This window comes from Agelaius phoeniceus, chromosome 1 (assembly GCF_051311805.1).
Source record: "Agelaius phoeniceus isolate bAgePho1 chromosome 1, bAgePho1.hap1, whole genome shotgun sequence".
Lineage (NCBI taxonomy): Eukaryota > Metazoa > Chordata > Aves > Passeriformes > Icteridae > Agelaius > Agelaius phoeniceus.
In genome coordinates, this window is record NC_135265.1 from 49,198,080 (window position 1) to 49,220,624 (window position 22,545).

At 39.2% G+C, this 22,545-nt stretch overlaps 1 protein-coding gene across 3 annotated transcripts in view; it reads left to right on the plus strand.

Moving 5' to 3' along the window:
• TRANK1 (tetratricopeptide repeat and ankyrin repeat containing 1) overlaps positions 1-15,815 on the plus strand; it is a 51,893-nt gene extending 36,078 nt beyond the window's left edge. For all 3 annotated transcript variants that reach the window (XM_054646132.2, XM_054646222.2, XM_054646308.2), the window contains 8 exons: positions 292-448; positions 1,311-1,399; positions 5,378-5,481; positions 7,128-7,260; positions 8,110-8,255; positions 9,259-12,335; positions 13,897-13,998; positions 14,934-15,815. In XM_054646132.2, coding sequence (XP_054502107.2) covers positions 292-448; positions 1,311-1,399; positions 5,378-5,481; positions 7,128-7,260; positions 8,110-8,255; positions 9,259-12,335; positions 13,897-13,998; positions 14,934-15,046 — 3,921 coding nt within the window. In that variant the 3' untranslated portion in view covers positions 15,047-15,815. The remainder of the gene's footprint in view (positions 1-291; positions 449-1,310; positions 1,400-5,377; positions 5,482-7,127; positions 7,261-8,109; positions 8,256-9,258; positions 12,336-13,896; positions 13,999-14,933) is intronic.
• The last annotated feature ends 6,730 nt before the right edge of the window (positions 15,816-22,545 follow it).

Below are 22,545 nucleotides of genomic sequence, written 5' to 3' on the forward strand. Positions count from 1 at the left end.
TGGTAAATTAATAGTTATATGTGCAAGTGATTAGAAGGAATCAAGGAATAGCCTGTCATTCCTGCAGCTGATTTGTAGTATTAGTTGCTTATAAGTTAGATGGATAATGGCTTATGTAATTGGAGTCCCATATTTAATATTTAGACTTGCTTACTTAAAAGCACTTTCTTACTTGTTATTCATTCTGTATAAATTCTCTATTTTCTTATAACTGCAAAGTATGTTTCTTTCTAACAATTTAGCTCATCTGGCATTTCATTTATTTAATTCAATTTTTTTGTTCTGCATCAGATGCTGAATGGAGAGCTCAAGCAATTGTATACTGCAATTACAAGAGCCAGAGTCAATCTTTGGATCTTTGATGAAGATCGTGATAAACGGGCTCCAGCTTTTAAGTATTTCATCAAAAGAAAATTTGTTAAGGTTGTCAAAACAGATGAAAAGAAAGGTAAAGTTGTCCTAAAACTTTCTTAAAAGACTGTCAAACAGTCAAAACTCATGTTTTCTTGCTTTTAGGTTGTGTAATAAAGGTTAAATGCCTTGGTCCTTCTAACAGTATACATTGATAACTGCCCTTGCAAATTTCCACTTATTTCAGTGGGTCTTAATTCTTTTGTCTCTAAAGATCAGTTGAATATGCTAAAGTATAACTTTATTGCTAATTCACTAGTTTAAGTTTTCTTGCTGTCACAGGAGGAGAGTCAGTGATCCCTTAGACAGATCTGATCTTGTAATTAGTTTATTGAGTTCTAACCAGTAAATTCAGATATGTAAAATATTCAGAAAGTATGCATGGATTGGTGGTCAATACTCTACTTTTTATGTAAGCTTTCCATACTTATCTTAAATATTACACACATGCAAAAATGTCATTTACCAGCCCATTGATATCTGGTGTTGGGTAAGGGATCCCTCAGCCTCGAGGAGTGACCTTAAGCAGTGTTCCTGCATAAACAGAGATCAGGTCACTGCTGCTCAGCCAGTTACTGTGGAGAGAACTCAATGGACCCTGATGGCTGCAGATATTTATAGCTTAAAGTGGTCAATTTGTAGTCAGATTTTCTGCTGTGTTAATGCAGTTTCAGCCACTTAACCAGCCCAGTCTCCAGCCAAGCTCTGAGGGTTTTTTGTATTCTCACTGGTAGCTTCACACAACAGTATTACCACACTTGACTCATAGTTACCATTACTGGTGTAAGCACAAACATAGAGCTTGGAACTTTGTGAGATAATGCTTAGTTTTGGTACATGATAAGTGGTTTCTGTGGTTTATCCATTCTAACATAAAATGGTCACCCCTGCCCTTGTAGACTTAGATGACAGCATGTTTGCTAAAACTTCAACTCCAGAAGAATGGATTGCACAGGGAGACTACTATGCCAAACACCAGTTCTGGGAGGTAGGAACATATGTTTATCTGAAATAAGGATTCTTGCTTATTCTGAAACCTTTTCTTTTCTCTGTATCTATAAAACCATCTGTAAACCTTCAGTTGCTCTGTAGCAGTCTGCCTTAGTTTGTGGTTTATAGCTATGTGTCTGCTTGTAAATGACTTACAAGAAGTGAGCAGGGAGAGCAAGCCTTTTTTTGTAATCTTAAATTCACTGCCCAGAAATTTGCAATCTCATGAGGGAAATACATTTTAATGCACACAAATGAAAGACAGTAGGAAAAACAATTATTAGCATCCATCAGAATTAACTGATATGCTTGAATCTAAACCATGTTCTTGACAGTATCATTGCACATACTGTAGAAAAATGAAAGCATTTCTTGGAAGTGTATTAATTTGGGTAGGAAAATGATGGTTTCCCTTTGTGTTTAAAAAACATACAGATTTTACAGTCTTTTGTTTCCTAGCTTCCTAGTTAATGCAGTCCAGATATGGGATGATAGTTAATGGCATCAAAGCAGAACTCAGCCAGGATGACAACATCAATGAAATGTTCTACAGGGAGATTAGGGATGTATCTAGATCAAATGCTTTTGTCCTTCTGGGTGATTTTAACTTCCCAGATACTAACTGAGAAAATCATACAGTGGACACAAACAGGTCCAGGAAATTTCTGGAGAATGTTGAAGATAACTTCTGGGTGCAGGTACTAGGGGAGCTGACTAGGGAAAACTCACCTCCTAATAAACAGAGAGGCATTTGTGAGTGAGGTGGGGATTCATGTCTTGGTCACAGTGACCACAAAGTAATGGAGTTTCAAGTTGTTGATTGTAGAAGAAAAAGTCCTGCATACCTTTGACCGTGGATATGGGGAGAGCAGCTAATTAGTAAGGTCCCTTGGGAATTCATGAATGACAGGCACTTTTTAAGGGCTGTCTCTGAAGTGTGCAGAAGCAGGAAATTCCAAAGTGTCAGAAGTCAAGCAAGTGGGGCAGAGTCTGGCTTGGCTGAACAGGCATCTTCTTCTTGAACTTAGGGGAAAAGGGAAAGTGTGTGGACATTGGAACAAGGGGAGGTGACACAGGAGGATAGCAGAGATGCTGTTTGTCACTGTAGGGAGAAAATTCATGTGGCCAAAGCTCGAGTAGATTTCAAGCTATCCAGCACTGTGAAGGATAACAAAAAGGTCATTTTAAAACGCATTAACAGCAAAAGAAGGATTGGACATAACATCAGTCCATTACTTGATAAGGTCATTTACCTCACAAATAGGGACATAGACAAAGCAGAGACATTTAATGCCTTCTTCACCTCTGTCTTTAACACTGATGATGGGGTGGAAGACTTGGGGGATGATAAACTCCCAGCTGACTCTGCACTAGTTTGAGACTTGCTGTTGCAGCTGGATGCACGTAAATCTATTGGGCTTGATGGGATTCATTCGAGGTACTGAATGAGCTGGCCCATTTTATTGTGGGGTCCCTTTCCATTATTTTTCAAAGGTCTTGGGAGTCTGGAGAGGTCCCAGTCAATTGGAAGCTGGCAAATGTCCCAGTTTTCAAGAAGGGTAGAAAAGAAGACCCTGGTAATTACAGGCCTTTCAGTCTCTCTTTGGTGCCTGGTAAAATTATGGAGAAGGTTATTCTGGGAGTTACTGAAAATAACATTTGAGTGACAATGCAGTCATTAGTCATAGGCAGCATAGGTTCACTATGGGAAAGTCCCACTTAACCAACTTAATTTCCTTTTATGACAAGGTCACTCATCTAGTTGACCAAGAGAAGCCAGTTGATGTGGTATATTTGGGTTTTAGCAAAGATTTTAATAGTTTCTCTCACAGTCTCTTTATTCTGGATGGAATTGCAGGACACAGCTAGACAAGTCCATAATACATTAGGTGAGAAACTGGTTGTCAAGTCAGGTTTCAAAGAGTTACAGTAAATGGGGTTATATGAGGCTGGTGGCCCATTGGGGCCAGCCTAGTTGGATTCCCCAGTGCTCAATTTACGGGCAAGTGCTCTTTAATGTTTTTATAAATAATTTGCACACTGGAAAGGAGTGTACATTAAACATGTTTGCAACAATACTAAACCTGGAGGACACTAAATTGGGAGAAGCTGTTGATTCCCTCAAGGGTAGAGAGGTCCTGCAGAGACCTTGATAACCTAGTGGGCTGTCACCAACTGTATGAGATTTAACAAGGGCAGGTGCCATATTCTGCACCTAGGGTGGAGTACTCCTGGTTATGCATTCAAATTAGGGAATGAGAGGCTGGAGAGCAGCCCCATGAAAGGAGATGTGGGAGTCTGGGTTGATGGCAAGTTCAAGATGAGCCAGCAGTGTGCCTCGACAACCAAAAAGGCAGACAGTGTCCTGGGTGCATCAAATACAGCATTGTGAGCCAGTCAAAGGAGGTGATTGTCCTGCTCTGCTCTGTGCTGGTGCAGACTCACCTGGAGTAGTTTTGGACTACTCACCTCTGTGCAGTTTTGGGCACCAAAATATGAGAAGAGCAACAGACTATTAGAGTGTGTCCAGAGGAAGGTGACCAAGAGGATGAAAAGTCATAGAATCATAGAATGGTCTCTTCAAAATAGTTTTGAAGAGACCTCAAGACTCATCCAGTCCCAACCCTCCTGCCATTGGCATGGGCAGCTCTAGAGGATATGTCTTAAGAAGAGCAGCTGAAGTCTCTTGTTTTGTTCAGCTTAGAGAAGAGATGGCTGAGGGGTAACCTCATCACAGTCTACAACTTCCTTAAAGGGAGGTCCTGATCTCCTCTCTCTGGTTACCAGTGATAGGACATGGGGAAATGGAATGAAGTTGGATCAGAAGAAGATCAGATTCGACATAGAAAAGGCTCTTGACTGAAAATGTGGTCTGCCACAGGCACTCCAGGAAAGTAGCCATGGCATCAAGCCATGAGTTCAGAGTTCAAGAAGCATCTGGATGACATTCTTAGTTGTGTGGGTTTATTTTAGGTAGTCCTGCAGGGAGCAGTAAGTTTGCTTCTATTATCCTTATAAGTCCCTTTCAATTTGAGATGTTCTGTGATTCTATGAAATAACTTGAGATACTTTTTTGAGATCACGGCAGAGGGAAAGCTTCTGGGTTTTGCAGGTAACAACATAAAATTCTTTGAAGAGAAAATTAGTATTTATAACAAGGCAAAAACCCAAAGTAATCAGTTGCCACTATACAGATAGTCTTTATCTCCCCTTGAAAATAAAAGGCAGTTTTCTAAATGGACAGAAAAGGGTTGAGAAAAAAAACCCACACAGCTAAAAAAAAAATAATCTTGAAATCTGAAATATATTAGCTATGTTATCTGCAAATCTGTTTTCTTTATAACACTGATCTTTGCTAATCAATGCTGCCTTAAGATGACATTATCTGGTGACTTTGGCAGTTCCAAGGGTGGCTTGCAGTGTGCAATTTCCAAACAGAAGCAACATTAAATTAATGGCTAGAGTAAAGAAATTGTGGTGTTGCAGAATAAGCAGGGTGATGAAGAAAACCTTGCTAGGAGCATGGTAACTCTCAGTGTTTCTGTTTAGTTTTCACAGAAAGAGCCTGGTAAGATAAAAGCATTGAGTAAATGTTCCTTGCTTTTTGATTTCACTTTGTATGCATTGGTCTTCCTTGCTTTTTGTAATATGTGGTAGATGCTTGGTGACTTAGCAGTTAATGGCTAAGGCTGTCATTCAGATTGCATATGCTATTTGTTCTATCAGCTTACTGGGAATTCTGCTTTCACTACTTCCATGGAATATTGTAATTATTGTTCTAATTTTGGTAGTTGCACAGAAAGCTTTTCTTTTTGTCCTAAAAATATACCACAGTGTTTTACCTTTTCCTTTTTCCAGGCACCCTGCCAATCTTTCTGCTTTCCATTCCAGTGACTGTAAAATTAAGTATTGCTTTTATGTGATAAAGCATGGGCTGGATGCACATCTGTGAATGCTGTGTGTGATTTCACCCCAGGTGGCTGCCAAATGTTACCAAAAGGGAGGAGCAGCTGAGAAGTCAAAGCTGGCCCTGACACACGACGCTGTTCTCAAAGTGCGTGCAAAGAAAAGCAGCCCAAGGTAGGATATCAATGCAGCTGAGTGAGTGTCACTTTGTGGGGCAGAGGGTGAGATTCACACCACAGCTCTGGGATCTGACCAGAGATGCTGGAGAACAGTGCAGGAGGGGTGTCTTTGTGTGTTTGTGGTTGGCAAAAGAGATTTAAGGAGTTGGAAGGTCCTAGCACTACAGGATCCAGGGCACTGCTCCCTCTAGGGAACAGTGGAAGGGCTGTCCAAATGAAATAGGCCCTTGCAAGGGCTTACTGGTTCTGTGAGAGAAAAGCAGCAGGATTTGCATTACGTCAAGAGGCTTTGCATCCATAGATATAGATAGGAGAACATATCTGAGTTGAGAACATCCATAGATACAGATAGGAGAACATATCTTGCTGATGGCAACTCACTTTGTTGAGTCAATATGTTAATCCCCACTGCATGTTCACTCAACAAAGGAGAGGGAATGGTGGTGAGCATTGGGGAAAAAAAGCTGCTAGGAAAAAGTGAGTTTTGGAGTAAAATTAATGTTACAGTCATTTTAAACTAAACAAGCAGGACCAGATCTGAACCAAAGGACAGTTTTGAAGGAACAGATTTTGAGATGAATCATATAGTTCATGATTTTGGCTGCATAAAATAGCTCAAGAGTTTGACAGGGGAGAGAGTTTGCAGTTTCCTGAAGAGGCTTGGAAACTCTTTGGGACTCATCTCAAATAAGACAGGAAAAAACTTAATGGAGAAAGATCTAGACCTAAATGAATCAGTTCCTGTTCATGTTCTGGGAGACCAGAAACTAGCAATGATAGCAGCATGGGAAAGGAATGAGTAGATCAGAGGAAGCTGGCACACAAGGGAGAAGAGGGATGGTCTGAAGAAAAGCTATTACTGGAGTTAGTTGAGATTTTATCTTTTTTAATTACCTGCTTTATATTAGTGGCCCTGGTTAGAAGCATAAGGATGCTCACAAAATTTCATGATTATAGAGAAATTGTTGATGGGACTGATAAAACTTTTTCTCAGTTCACTGTGCTTGTCAAAAGCTTGCATAAAATTTGAGAAGGAATTTGGTGTATTAGAATATGTTGACAGAACATGTGTAACAATGAAGCTGCCAAAGTTGAATTCTTTTTTTTAATAGAGGTATTAATGCTGGTGTAAAAAGCTTAAGTAAGATTTTCATGTGTTCTTTATGAAATGCTCTGTACAGTTCTGATTCTCCAGGCTTGAGAATTGTGAATTCAATCTAGATCATGCTGCAGTGATACCTGGAAGGCTGGAATTGTTTGGTCAGACAAAACAAAGGCTGAGAACACATTTGCTTGTGTCTCTAATGACATTGGTGCCAAACAGCAGAAAAGAGAGAGCAAGTTAAGGAAAGAGAAGCAGTACAGAATCACAATAATGCAGTACAGTATAATACAGTATAGTAATATATTAGTTAAAAAAAACCTCAAAAGAATCTTTTGACAGTCAGAGCTATCATATTTTGGAACAGACTTCTGGATAGAGCAGTGTCAGCACAAAATATAATTAATTGTAAGATCATAACTCATCAGGTAACGTATTAAGAATATTGTGTCATGTCAGTGTTGGTTGGATTCAGTGACAGCTCACATGATCCTAAACTTAATTCGATGTTAGTGGTAATTTTCTCTTACTTTCTACAGGGAAAAACAGATGGAATATATGACATTGGCTAAAACTTACTTGGAATGTGGAGAACCAAAGCTATCACTAAAATGTCTGATTCAATCAAAGGAGTTCCGTCTTTGTGCAGAATTGTGTAAAAAATTAGGAAAGGTATTAAATCCTCACCATATCACTTTCCTTTTCCTACAAATTTTTTCCTCTCATATTACTCAGAAAGTAATAGTATCTTTTTGTGTCATGGTAATAGCAAAACTAAACAAGCTCTTTAAGCTGGGCTGTTCAAAAGGAGTAATTTGTCAGAGAACAGGCAGAAAAGAAATGAAGTGGAGCATGATGCAATTATGCAGGCTGGCTTTATTTCTTTGGCTTTCCTAAAATGTCATTATCAGTCATTTGCAGTCAAAAATTAGTGAATGACTGATGTAATGAAACTTAAGCTGCTGCTTCATTCAGTACGCTGATGATATTGAAACTTCATTGATAACAGCCATTTAAATGGAACCTTAAAACTTGGAAGGGTTAGTGTGCTAACAATATGTAATATTTTTATTTTCAGTGTATTTCCACTAAAAGAGTATAAAGTGGTTGTTCCCAAATATTTGAAATTTGAGATATAATGTTAGTGTTCTCTTTCTGCATCCATAACTGTTGTAATTTAATACTATTCATTCTGAAAAATCTGTAAATCAGCAGAAGCATGTGTAGTGTTTTCTAACAAGAGGCAGAGCTGGGTGGATAAATGATTTTGAAAACCTTACATAATACCTTTCATTTTATACTCTAGTTTTTCAGACACAAATATTTTGAAGTTTTTTTAAACAATCTCTTCAGTTTTAGTGATGGTTACTTTAATATCTGATTTTATTCAGATACTTTAATTACATTTTATTAAAGTATACTTATTTAAGAGACACATGATGGAATTACAAGATTTATTCCATGCATGTAGTTTTGACTGTTTATAGCACTTCAGTTTCATTATTGACTTCTGCATTGCAGATGAAAGATGCTGCAGTTTACTATCAGAAAAGCCAGTGCTACAGAGAAGCATCTGAATGTTATGAACTAATTGAGGAGTTTGATCTGGCCATTAAAATGTATTGTCAGGAAGAACTCTATGAAGAAGCAGCAAAGGCAGTTGAAAGGTATGTCTTGCAAGATAGTACTGGACTATAACTCTCTTTTGCATTTCCAAATTCCATATAATGCAGATGGTTCACTGAAAAATTTTCAGAAGGGTTTTGTCTACTGACTTTGTTTACATTACCTTTAGTAATGGTAACTGCTTTTTTGAATGATTAAAGCTTCTTTAGTTGTTCAATCAAAACATTCAAGAATTAAAGTGACTTTACCAACAAACAAGTTTTTAAATCATCCCCCCAAAACATTAATGAAAATTTATCAGCATAGACACAAAAAATCTGCACTACCATTTATCATGAGAAAGATGATGACGAAAGCTGATGATAATTTACTAATCCAACAGGAAAAAGCTACTCATTCTCACTCATTCTCAGCATGCAGGAGAGAATATTTCACAAAACTGGCTTAGGGGATACATCAATAATTATACATCAGCCCTTAATAATTAGTTACTGAATATCCTAAAGTGCATGTTACGAAAGATGCAACCAGCTGTTTTGCTCAGACAATCAGTAAGCTACAAAGTATATGCAGATACATACAGAGGCTTGAAAGAATTATCTCTAAACTGACAAGTTTATGTAAATTTTACAGAATATTGTATATATTGACCCTTGGAGGATTCACTGAAATTCATATTTTTTTATAAATAGAAGAATCATGCTGATAACGTGTTAAAATTATTTGTACGTTGATTTGACAGTGTGGAGAATGCTTCAGTAATGCTGTAAACCTTGTGATCCTGTTTGTACCAAAAGCTTTAATACTCTTGATTCTGACAGCCTCATGTTGTAATTAATTTCTTTCTGTAGATCTTTTCAGCTGATGTGATGCTCTTTCACCTGACAGGCATATCACATGAAACAGTTGACCTTTTTGTAGGAAGGGTTTGTAGGGGAAGCTCTTTGTTTAATGGTTTTGTTGGTTTTTTTTTTTTTTATTGCAGGGCTTTTTTTGCCTAGATTTGTAATCTGTGGCAGTAAATTGATGTATCTGTTTTTTCAGATATGAAGATATGTTGAATGCAAAAGGACAAATGCCTTCCAAACTCTCCTGTACAGCAAATCAGCTGTATTTGGAAGCAGCTGCAAAGTACCTGAGTATGAACAGGACTGAGGAAATGATGCAAGTCCTCTCAAAACTGGATATAGAGGATCAGCTTGAGTTTCTGAAGTCTCGTGGATGTTTGCGCCAAACAGCAGACTTACTGAAAAGGAAGGATCGCCAGGAGGAGGCTGCGAAGTTGATGAAACAGCACGGCTTTGCCCTGGAAGCAGCCAACCTCACGGCTGTGAAAGAGTTCCGCGCATCGTGCTTGCTTGCTGAAGCTCGCGCCAGGCTGAGCCGCGGTTCAGAACCACACCTGGGGAACGTGGAGAGCATCCTCAGAGAAGCCCTTGAGCTTTGTGAACAAACTGGGCAGAAGTCTGGCATTGCTGAGGCTGTGTTTTTGCAGGGAGCTCTGAAAGGAGATGTCTTGAAGCTGAGCGACGCGTACTGGCGGTTCCTGTCTCTGAATCATTCTGCTGGTGCAGTTGAAGCTCTCTTTGCGTTATGTCGCTGCAGCACTCCTAGCCAGAACATCCTCTTCATGGCAACACGTGGCTTAATGGCTCTTCTGAGTCTTGTTAGTGGTCTGAAGAAAGCAGCCACCAATGCAGAGAAAGATATGGTGAAGTTATGCTTTGCCTATTTTGGGATTGTCCAAGCAGGTGACAGTTGCCAGGTGTCCCAAAATGAAGCTGAACCCATTATCAAGTTTTTGTTAGACAAGCAAAGTCTAAAAGAGAGGAAGGCAAAAGGTGATCTCTCAGTAAGCACAGAGAAAGTAAAATCAGCTTTGAAGCAGCACTTGTTAAGCAGGTTGTGCTTTATCACTGATGAGTTACTGAGCAAGAAGTACCCTGATATTTGTATGAAGTTCATTGTAGGATTGAACTGTGAAGATAAAACCTGTGAGGGTTACCACAGACCCTTGTTGCGTCATGAAGCAAGGACAATATTTCAGTGTAAAATGCATCTGGTGGCAATAAATGGACTGTTGTTGGAAGCCACATGCACTTTCCCTAAAGAGTTACTGAATCAGTGCAAAAGCTTTGAGGACATTTTGACTCCTGACAAAAATGCATCATGTGAAGCCCTCCTAGGAATGTTTTTTCCTAATCATTTTCATTTGAGAATACTGTCTGAGAACCCAAGAGCATGCAAAGAAATACTGCAATTCAGTAGTGTTATTTCCAAACCTTGTAGAGAGATGTTGAGGAAGTACATCACATTTAAGTTTAATAAGGAAGACATTGCAGCCAGAAGAGAATCAACTGATTTGTGGCTAACTGTCATGAAGGTCCTTATCTTATCTTCAGGATATCCTGAAGAATTTGAGAAACTTCTTTTTAAAGAAGAGGATAATTATAACAAAGAGCTAATGTTTGCTTTGGCAAAGGCAAAAAGTCTCCCCAGGAATAAAGGCCAGGAAGAAAAGACCAAAGGAATAGCAGGCAGACATGGTATGTTGCTACCTGACAAGAATGCCGAAAATCCAGGAAGAACACACTTGTGCTTCATTCGGCTTCTTGAAAATTCACTTGAGCAATTCTATGTTCATAAGAACCCGGAAAACTGTAAAAGATTTTTTTTCCGTTTCATGAATGTCCTGATCAAGAAATGCACAAGATACCTGATTCCAAGCATAGGAAACACGGTGATGTTGCTGGAATTCCAGTATATTCTGTGTTGTGCTGTCCTGATGCGTCTCGCCAAAAACATTACTCTCTGCCTTCCAAAGAGTTACATCGCTCTCCTTCATTACTGGGAGTTTTTGTTCAGACACAAGAACCATTACAAAGAACTTAAAGACACGTTTTCTATTATACAGGAATACAGACCGCAGGACACAAATGCAGCTGTATACTATTTCAGATCTCATCTCTGTTATCTATCAGAAGTCTTGTGTGGTGTTCATGGAAGGTTCAATGTCCTCCTGGATGCCTTTGGGGATCCCGACTGCATAACTTCAGGGGAGGCTGAGCGGACAGTCGTGCTGTGCTTGGTGATGTTACTGAATGCTGACCAGGTGCAGAGCTCTAAAGACAGATCCCTCTTACGCCACCTCTTCCCTGAAATCAAGGCCCTGCTGGAATCGATGAGAAAAGACACTCCCTCTAAAGTACCTGAAAGATTGCTGAGGGTCGTGGAGCAAGTGGGTGATGCTACACAGGTGAGAGAAATTGCTGCAAGCCTGCAAGAGCTGCTGACTGAGCGAGATGAAGAGCACTTGGTTGACTGCCGCTGGAAGTGGGACACTGCCTACACTCAGGGGCATCCACCCATACGGGGCATCCAGTATGAACGTGTAAACCTTGACAGGTTTGTAACCTCTTTGGATGAAACGGAATATGCTGATGAGCTGGAAGAGGAATTTGAAGAGGTCCATTGCTTAGAGGACCAAAAGGATCCCCTGGAAGTCATTGCACTCAGCAAGCAACAGAAGCAAGAGCAGAAAGCATCTGCTCGACGCCAGCTGTATCGTGTGTTCCATTTAATTTCCCTGTATGTGAAGTGGAAAAGGAAGGCCCGCTCCAGAGTTCATCCTGTTGCAATGAAAGAAGAGGAATTTTTATCAGAGTTATTCAAAAGAGCAGATATTGACCAAACCCAGTGTGACCTCTGTGGAGTCAGATTCATGCAAAGCTCTGAGAACTATTTCAGCCGGTCAGAGAGCATGGAGTCAGACACTTCTGAACCTCTGACACCAACTGAGAGCAGTGGGGAAGAAAAGTTGCATGCAGAAGGAAATGCAATTTCTGTGGCCAGTGAGGCCTATTTGGAGCACAGAAACACAGAAGAACACACAAATAACCATGCTGCCTACAGACACTATGCTGAGTTTTTCAGAAGAAACATAGATCCAATAATACGTGATGGACTGGAAGTAGTGGAGGCCATTACAGGAAGGGATTACACCCGAGACCATTTAGCATATAAAGAAGGTTCCAACTTACGCCAGAGGAAAATCAAAGAGAATATTAAAAAAATTTCAGATGCAGTAGAGGAAATCTATGAGAAAAAAGCCTGGGCTGGAGGTAGGACCTTTCCAGTTTTCTTTATACAGTTTAATATGTCATTTTTTGGCCAAACTGCTAGACCTGGCAAAGCTCCATTTGCAAATCTTAATGTGGTCAAGAGAAAGGTTTTTCCAGGTATTTCAGGTAGCTGATAAAAAGAGGAACTGAGAGAGCTGGAAATATTCAAAATACATTCTAAACTCTTCCAACTTAATGAATTACATAGTAGAAGAAAAGTGAATAGTAGTGAATTTTTATAGATGGTAAAGGGAATTCTACATGGTCATGAGGTACTATGTTCTCTGAACCTAGTTTTACAGTTTTACAGCAACTTTGCAGTTTTACTGACAGGTCATCTTTACTAATTTTTTTATTGTTTCTACTGTTTCCTATTTACTTCTAGCCATAGTAATTTGGATATGCAGGGGTAGACTGGTAGGAGTACTTGGAGTTTTTGACTAAGGATATCTCTGATTATTCTGCCCTTGAAGTGACAGTTTTGCTAGGGCTGAGCAAAAGTAGATAACCACAAATATGTGGTGTGTCACTCAAAGGCAACATTGGTATTAAAAAGTTTAGTAATTTATGGTGCTTGAGATACACATTTTGATACTAGATTCCCCACCCCCTTATATGCTTAAAGCATTATTTTATGCTGATTTTTGCAAGCAAAATTGAATTAGTGAATGAGTGGCCTAGAAGCAAAATTGTTTAGTATACTTGCTTTGGGAAAGTGACAGCTTAAATCTTAACATTGTTACTGGCTTCACCGGTAGAAATCCACCAATCCTGTCAAGCTGTCATTTTGCCTTTGATGTCTGACAGTAGTGAAAAACTGTAGTACTTGATATGTTCATCAGCTCTGATCAGTGAAATATGTTAAATTTGTTACTAAATGTTAGGTTGTGCTCTTCACGTGTAAGCTTTATCTTTACTCCTAGTGGAAAGCTTCACATACGGATGAAGTCCATGAAGTTTAGCTTATTGTTTACTTGCCTTCCTGCTCAGTGAACCATGATAGTGATGAATAAGATGGATATAGTAGGCTTAATTAGGTAATAGTGGATTTCGTTATGACAATTGCTTGATGAATGCTACCTTGTTATTCTACTCAGTGAAAATATGTAGAGAGAAATTATTTTTTTCTGAGACTACTTTTCCCTCTCTTTATAACAGGCAGTTTTGAGGTTCTTAGTTGTGCAGTTCAGCAAAGACTGCACCATTTTAGGTCCATGTTTGACTTTGATTCGTATAATTTCAGAGAGATAACGAGAGTCAGGAACTTTATAACCCAAAAATAAAGTAGGATGTTTTCAGGATTCAGATGTAACTCCAAAGGGGCAGCACAAGGATGTAGAACTTCTGTTCTGATAGTGCTAGTAATGTTGATTAGAATGGGGAGTAATACATACATCATCTTCATCCATATTAGTGAATTATCCTGGTGATCATGACTTCTGGGTTTGCAGCATCATCATCCCACATGGTTGTGTGTAACTTCATTTTGTGCTTGACTTTTAGCTGCTGTCCATTTCTCAGCTAAGTGTTCTCACAGAATGTTAACTGTGCTCCATTTCAGCTGAAGAACTAATAAACAGACATGCCAAAAAATTGGTTGACACCCTTGATGATGCTCATAAGTGGCTGAAGCAAATGGACTCTCACAGAATAACAGGAGAAGGTATGTTTTAAAATTGCACAGCTTGCTGTGCCCACTGCTGTTCAGTAGTGGTCTCTAAGCATCACTTCAGTCTCCCACTTAGCAGCATTGTGGATATTCATTGACCTTTGAGAGGCACTCCCATGGGGGCACTCTGGAAAACATGAGATAACCAGGCTTTCCCTCAGTGGCTCTTCAAAACAGAGCAGTTGGATGCAGGGTGGCCAGAGTGGAGCAAGACTTCTCCCTGGCCTTCAGTGTATCCCAGCCTGACAAAGGATGCTTGTATTTGTTTCGTTTTCACTTCCATTTCTCTTGGTTTCATACAAAAAAATAGCATACATTGATGCAGTCTATTGCATCACAGATCTCTGAAGGCAAGTTTAGGACTTCATTGTGCCTCCCTTAATGTTCATGTTTAAACATATATTTAGGTGATGAGATTGCAACAGTTGGCAGCAATGAAGTGGTTAGACTTACAAAATGGACTGTATGTGAAGCATTAAAGTAGCTCAATTTTAGAAAAAATTGGTTGTGATAAAGCCTTGGGTTGCCTCTCCCTATTCCAGCAGATACAGTTAATAGGAGAGGGTGTGCTCTTGTAGTCTCAAAAGGAACCTTATAGTATGTCTTGGAAATCAGCAAGGAAATGTAGTGTCTGCTGAATCTGAATCTTGAGACAGACTTCTTAGAAAAGTCAAAGGAAATAACAATAGAAACAGATTTTCAGTGTGAAAATTAATTACTAGTGCAGCAAGTGGCTTAGCAGTTGCTGCTTCGTTGCAGAGCTCTTAAGCACATTGTCATATTAAGCTAAATACTTCTCGAAGATGATTATGCACATATGAAGGTATATTGCTGACATGTAAAATAGCAGTGACATAGCTTGTTGTGCTGTTAAGAGAAAAAGGTGTTGGGGTTTTCCATTCTGCATTAATTTATTGTTTTTAATATAGGCTTGGTGCATGATAAAGACTTGGAAAATGAAGTGGAAGATGAAATTATGGCTTTTGAAGAACTTGTCCATAAAAAACTCTCAAGGAAAAAAGGAAGACATGGGAAACTATAATTTGAAAAATTATTCCAGATGACTATTTTATCCTCTTAATAATCTTTGTTTAGAATGAAATTTTTTTTTTAAAAATAGAGGGGTGGGATCAGAAATCAGAAGAGTCTGAAGGAAAAGAGCAACTTATGCTATGTTTTATTTTCGGGGTTTTTTATTGCTTGTAGTGTGTCAGAATAATTACCTGTGTTATAATAATGTAATTGTTAAAACCTATGACTGGACCAATTTCCTTTCAAACCTATGTGATAGCTTAAAAGTAACAAAAGCCAAAGAAACAAGCAAGTAGAAAAAAATGTTAATGTTCTGATTTATCTCAGGGGTGTTTTTCCACTCAGTCATTTTTTTCTTCTTCCTTGCATCATCATTCTTCTGAGCTGGAATCCTCAGAAAAATAGATTGATAATTTCTCTGATTTTAAGAGTCTTGGTATGTTTAGAACTTTTTGAGTCTTCAAGTGAGATATTCACAGTATCCCTCTTTTGTATTTTTATAGACAAGAAATCTCTGTAAACACATTCCTATTTCTGACAGTGTATATTCTTCTGATTAAATAGGTATGAAAGCTAGAGGTTGTCTTTTATTTGATAAAGTTTTGATATAAACTTCTATCTGTACCTATTGAAAAAATGGATAATCCTAATTTTAAAGAATGTTAGTCATTTTAAGTGCTATAAAACTTTGTATAATTAAGTTTTAATTATAAGGGGGGTTTTGATACATTTTTGTAATGTATAATGTTTTTATAAAACCTGTAAAATTTTTAAAATCACTTGATCTTGTCTGATTTTTTGAATACTTTCTGAAAGCCGTATGTGCCTGCATGAGTGAGATCTCTAAATTGGGTCCAGAGTGTCACTTCTTTCTGATGGAATCTCAGTGTGTCCAGGATATGTAGTTTCCTGGTTTTGGCTGGGATAGAGTTAATTTTCTTCTCAAGAGGTGGTGTGTATTTGAGTTTAGGATGAGAATAATGTTGACAGCATGCTGATGTTTTGGTTGTTGCTGAGCAGTGCTTACCGTAGGTCAAGGACTTTTCGGTTTCCCAGGCTCTGCTAGAGAGCAGGTGCACAAGAGGCTGAGAGGGAGCATGGCCAGGACAGCTGACCCCAGCTGGCCAAAGGGACATTCCATAGCCTAAAACATCTTCTCAGCACATAAACTGGGAGGAGGTGTACAGGAGAGGCTGATCACTGCTGGGTAGGGGCTGAGCATTGGACGGGGGAGGGAGCAGTTGTGTTGTGCATCGTTGTTTTTCTTGGGTTTTATTCCACCCTCTCTTTTTTACCTCCTTTTTCATTGAAATTATTATTATTATTATTATTATTGTCATTATTACTGCATTTGACTTAATTTCAGTTATTAAACTGTTCTTATCTCAACCCACAGGTTTTACCTTTTCTTCTAATTCTCCTCCCCATCCCACAGGGAAGGTTGGAGGGTGAGTGAGCAGCTGTGTGGTAATTAGTTGCTGGCTGGGGTTAAACCACAACATGTAGTCTCCTTTAGTAACCTTTTCAATTAAAACACTTGTGTGTTAAACATAATTAGAGTATTATTTAGTTGTTGAAATATTTTGCCCTTAAAAAGGTTCGTCTTTGTATACATAACAAATTGCTTTAATAATTACCTTTAAAAAAAACCAACTTAATCACTTATTATGCTCAGTGCTGTGGAAATGGGACATTTTGAATGGGTAAAAAATGAAATGCTGCTGTAGAATGGAGCTATGTGGGTAGCAGTAATAATTTTCTATTGCATTGTAAAGGTCTCTTTCCAGGTATTTCTTCTTAAAGAAGTCTTATTCATTAAGCAAGGATTTAGAAGATAGTTTGGAAACATACACTGATGAAGTGTAATGCAAGTCACTTGCACTGTATAGAAGTTAAGAATTAAGAAAGCTGGATCATTAATGTAAATTATTTGGCTTTGTTTTCTGTATTGATGGGTATTTTGCAGAAACTTTCCTGACTAGTTTCCCAGCTTCACTGTTTACATTTGTAGCAGTAAACACTACCTAAACTTTTTAAGGACAGTTACGATTTCAAAATTCTTGCTTGGCCACATTTTAAAGATTGAATTACTATACTTTTTCTTTCTCTTTATGGAAAAAAACCAACTGAAACATTATCGCAAAATACCAAGCAATGGGGAAACAAACTAAAACAAATAACAACAGAAGTTACCAAGAACTTAATCTCAGGCACCTGTGATTTTTGGTGGGGTTCCATGCAACCCAGTGGTTTTTCTCTGACTTTGAATCAGCACTCCCAGATGGAACTTACTTGAATAACATATGAAATACTGACTGCTAGACAAAAATAATGGCAATTCGAATTTCAGAGCTTACAGTTTCAGGGATGGATTAGGTCAAGATTTCAGTAATGTTCAAGCAGAGATGGGAAATCTACTTGGATCTCCAGACCAATGTCACTGCCTTAAGCGCATTTTCCCTGATGCTGTTCTCCATAAAGAAACATGAATCTTCCTTTTCCATGGCAGTCTCTTCAGCTAATAGCTATCTCAGTACATTAATCCTATTTACATATTACATTAGCAAAATGAATTTGCTCATATATAATATACCCTTGAGTCGTGGGATCTTTTTTGTTCTGTTTTTTCCTTATTTTTTAAAAAATGTTTCTCACCTCTGGTGGAAGCCCCAGTGTTCTGGCACCAGCTAACACCTATGACTCAAAGGGCTTAAGACCCACGACAGGTGCCTTGGTATGTGTGAGATGCATATTGCACTGAAACCTTGGAACTAAGCAGGGGATGCAGGCTGTCGAGCTAATCCACCCACTTCTGCCTGTCTAAGCCATGTTGAAAAGAATTTTGAAAAGGCTTCAAAAGCTCAGAAACTGGTGACTTAAAATCCCTCTCCCTGGTGATACAAAAATTACACCTAAATGAAAAAGAAGAACAAACTGTTTGCTGCTGTTGGAAGATGGGATATGTGGTCCTAAACATGACAAGTCTCCAAATTTCAGACTCCCCAAGAACAAAAAATCTCTTGCTTCCTTGAACCTCATATTAATACAAAGAACTGTGTGGTAAATGATGTGTACTTTTCACCTTTTCCCTTTATTTCTCTTAAAAACATTTTTTTATTACACTGCCCACAGTTTTATTCCAAAACACTTGTCTAAAAGTCAGCTGTTACAAACTCTGACTCAGCAAATAGTTTAAACACTTGCCATTTTTTAAGCATTTGCTGTCATTCCTAAAGGGAAGCCTTTTACCTCTGTACTTACTGAAAACATAGGAAGAAAGAAAATGTCTTAGCTCTGTAAATGAATCAAAAGGTTTTCCTGCCAGAAACCTCTGTGACAGTATTTGCTGAAAACCAATTAGGAAGCACCCTTCCTTGCATGAAAGGGACCACAGCTGGTGGTACTGAGCTTCAACCTTTTTTTGTTGGAGCATTTAGAAAGTTAAATACAGAAAAGAAGAGCTAAAAAAGTAGAACCAGCAATAACAAAGTGGTAACAAAAATATGATAGGGACACACTACTGTATCTGTATCTGACCCTATCACTTTGAATGTCTCTGAAATGGTTATTGATCAACACAGGAAGGATGTAGACCTGCTAGAATGAGTCCAGAGAAGTGACATGATGATGGGAGGCCTGGAGCATCTCCCATGTGAAAACAAGCCTGAGAGAGTTGGGGTTATTCAGCATGGAGAAGAGAAGGCTCTGGAGACCCCTTAGAGTATCTTCTACTACCTAAAGGTGTTCTACAAGAGAGCTGGAGAGGGACTTTTTACAAGGACATGTATAGGACAAGGGAGACTCTCAGCTTTTAACTGAGAGACAATAGGTTTAGATTAGAGATTAAGAAGAAATTCTTTGCTGTGAGGGTGATAAGGAACTGGAATTGGTTGCCCAAAGAAGCTGTAGATGCCCCATCCCTGGCAGTGTTCAAGGCCAGGTTCGATGGGACTGTGAGCAATCTGGTCTAGTGTAAGGTGTCCCTGGCTATGGCAGGGGGGTTGGAACAACATGATCTTTGAGGTCCCTTCCAATCCAAACTATTCTATAATTCAGTTTTCATTAGAACCTTCACATCTACACTTCCACAGCAAGACCCAGAGACACCTTGGTATTAGATTTATGGCATGTCTTTCCATTAGCTCGTAACTCAGAAATGGTTTAGCAAAGTACCAGGCAACACCCCTGCTCTTTATCTTGATGTAGCAGATGGCAGAAATTTTGAGTATCTTCCCTAACGCTCTCTCTAAGAGGTGGTGTGGTGGGGAATGGAATACTTTGCATACTTTATTTTGTAATTTTCATAACTACATTCGTACACCAGGGTTTCTGACTGTACACATACTCAGCATCAGTGTAAAATACTTAAAGGCCAGATACCTTAACACCAAAGCGGTTGAATTGTAGAATTAATAACCATTACAAATAAGTATTCTGAGAATTAGAATATTTATTTCAGTTTTCTGACATGGACATCTGTAACTGTTTTCAGCCTGTCATCTGAGCATGGTATGTGCATGTGCACACATAGTGTGTGTTCATACTCTTTGCTGTGTTCATCCTGCCTTGTTGCAAGAGGATGGGTTACAGTGTCTTGGAAGCCTGTATGGTCATTCTGTGCTGCTTGGTATGGAAATAGTTGCAATTTCTTTGGAAAGAGATTGGTGGGAGATTCTTACCTTCCTACAGCCCATCTTCTGCTTAGGCCACACACAGAGTTTCATGGTTTAAAGGTGTAGTTGCTAGTGATTTAAATAATGTCATATCTAGACAGAAGTTACTTTCAATGGTCTTCTGATCAACTGGTTTTTAAGTGCTGGTTGTCCTATGTAAACCAGCACTGAAACTTTGGCAAAGAATTAACAGAATTAGGTTGCCTCTTCAACATTCTGCAAATGTCAAAATTCTCAAATAAATAATAGTGATACCCTAAAGTAGTATTCATTAGATCTTGTGGAAGTAAATCCTTGCAGTTCTCTCTTCTGAAGGGGTGAGTAGATCTTCACTGAAGCTACATTACAAGAGTTGGGTGCTATATATCTCTCTGTACTATTCATTGTAGGATTAGCTGGTCTTGTACTGCATTAATAGTAGTTATGGACAGGCTCTGCAAATCTAGAAGAGCCCTTGAACACAGAGTAGCTTGGCAAGATGCTGAAGCAGAATAATTAGGTGCCTAATTTCTATGGAGAAAGTTGGTTACCTCATGGTTTACAGAGCAAAGGAGCACTGAGCTGAAAGGTGCTGGTGATCTAAAATGGTGTCTCAGATGTCAGAGGACGTGCAGAAAGGAAACTGCTGAATACAGGTGAGTTACAGAGCCTCAGTATCACTGGAGCTTTGACTGGGGAAGTCCGGGTGAAGGAGTGTCTGAAGTGTGGAGCATGGAAACCTTCAGGCATCTCCCTGTCAAAAGAATAGATCAGAGTTCTTCACTTTCACCAGGAGACAGACAGAAAATTTTCCTTGGAGGAATAGGTGATGATGGATACTTATGTAACAGCTAAATGGCTGGAGTACTTCTCTAGGCTGCTGAGATGGCCGGGTTTCAAACTCAGTGCACATCCTCCCAGGAGGATGCTCTGAGCCATTGGATGCCAAATTGCCTAGAAAACATTCACTGCAGCTGCTGCTGAAGGTGCCTGATTCAGGATATTTTGGAGCCAGAGAGAGGGTGGAAGTGGAACCCATTCAGGAAGGGAATACATGCATTTGAGTTTCAGGTGTCAACACAGCAGTCCTACACATGAAAGAGATCCACCAGACCTTGGAAAGGGACCTGCACCTGCAGTACTGGTGGTGCTTGATTTCCAGGGCAGGTTTGAGTACCCTTTCTTTGATAAATGACTCCAGAATTCATTGTGCAGTGAAACAGTTTCAGTAGGAGAGGTGGGATTAGCAGCAGCCCCCCAACCAGGCTCATCACTGTTAAGTGATGTGTGGATGTGGAGTTAAGCCTGGATTTCCTATTCCCTGGGAGAACACTCTGATTCAGGAGCTAGTCAACAGTAACTGTTTTATGAAGATGCCCATGGTATGCAAGAACCTTAGGGAGGGCTTTACTGAACTGAAGAAGATGATGAGAAAGAGCTGCCTATTTTCTGGATCCTGGTTGGACTTGGGGGGTAGGTGACATGCTGAGCTACTGTGTTTGTCAAAATATGGCAGTTCTGGGCAGATAATAGAGGTACAGGGTCAAACCAAGTGTGATGCAGACCAGTATCTTGGGTTTGATACTGGCCAGTTGCTAATCCCACACATTTTCTTCTGAAGCCCTTTCCTTCCCCCAGTCAGTCTGCTGCTGTGTAGGGTCAAGGTCAAGCTGACATTACCTTCCAGGTGAGGAATGCTGCCTCATTCCCATACTGATGAGGCTACTCCTCATCCCTTAAATTTAAATCCCTTAAATCCCTTGTGTCCCTTAAATGCAGATACTAACATTGCTCACATAACTCCATCAGTTTTGGAATTGGGAGATCTTAGGGCAACTGGTGCTTTGCAATCTTGTATAATAGCCTTTCACTGGAGTAAGTTAACCATGCTGTTGAATGATTACTGGGCAGATATAAAGCACTTAAATACTTAGTTTTAACCAATAATGCAGAACCATGATTTCTACAGTTGCTAGATAGAACATGGTCAAGTTTCCCTAAAAGATGCACTTTGAGCAATTAACAAGGAACTCTTGGCTAGAGACCTATGTAAAGAACAGAAAGATCAAGCTGAAATAAATAAGTGCCAAAAACCAGTTTCCAAGTTGCTCTGCTTGTCTCTGTAAATAACATGCCTGGATAACTCTCACTTTTTCTTGACCCTATCACTTTGAATGTCTCTGCTGTTCAAGCCAGTGTTACTCAGACAAGATTAAACACCAGCTAATAGGAAGGAATTTCCTGGTGTTACATTCACGTTTTGTCACCATTCTTTACTTTTGCTGGAGGAGTCTGATGTTTAAAAAAGGAATAAACTTGTATTACAATGAACTGTACCTGTGAGCTGGGGTATTTATAGCTCTGTGCAGCAGTCTGGTTGCAGGGGCGAAGAAAAGGTTTTGGTTGTTGTGAGGAGTATGTTTTGCATTGTGAATTAAAATTAGGTCACTGTTTTTTACTGATCAGTAAATATTGATATGGAGTGGGGATTTTTTTTCTATTTCCATCACTTGCCTAAAGATACAAGCCCTTCTTTACGGCCTCATCTTGCCCACTTTGTGTTGCCTAGTTCATAAATTGCTAACTCCATCTGTTTTTTGCTGGACGATCTTTCTGAAGTTCTTGTGGCTTGTGAATAGGCAAGAAAAACATGCTGAACTTCCCCCTTTTGAGGACCTAGGTTAGAAAAAACCCTTTGTCTGGCAGGAGCTATAACTCTCTTGAGCAGCTGTCAGGATTGATTGATTCCTGTCCAAGGCTGTGGTCACCATTTGGGACTAGTCACCATTCCCCAAACGAAAAACATTTTCTTCTAGGTTTAATGAGTTTTTAATAGGAACTCATCACCTAATAATTT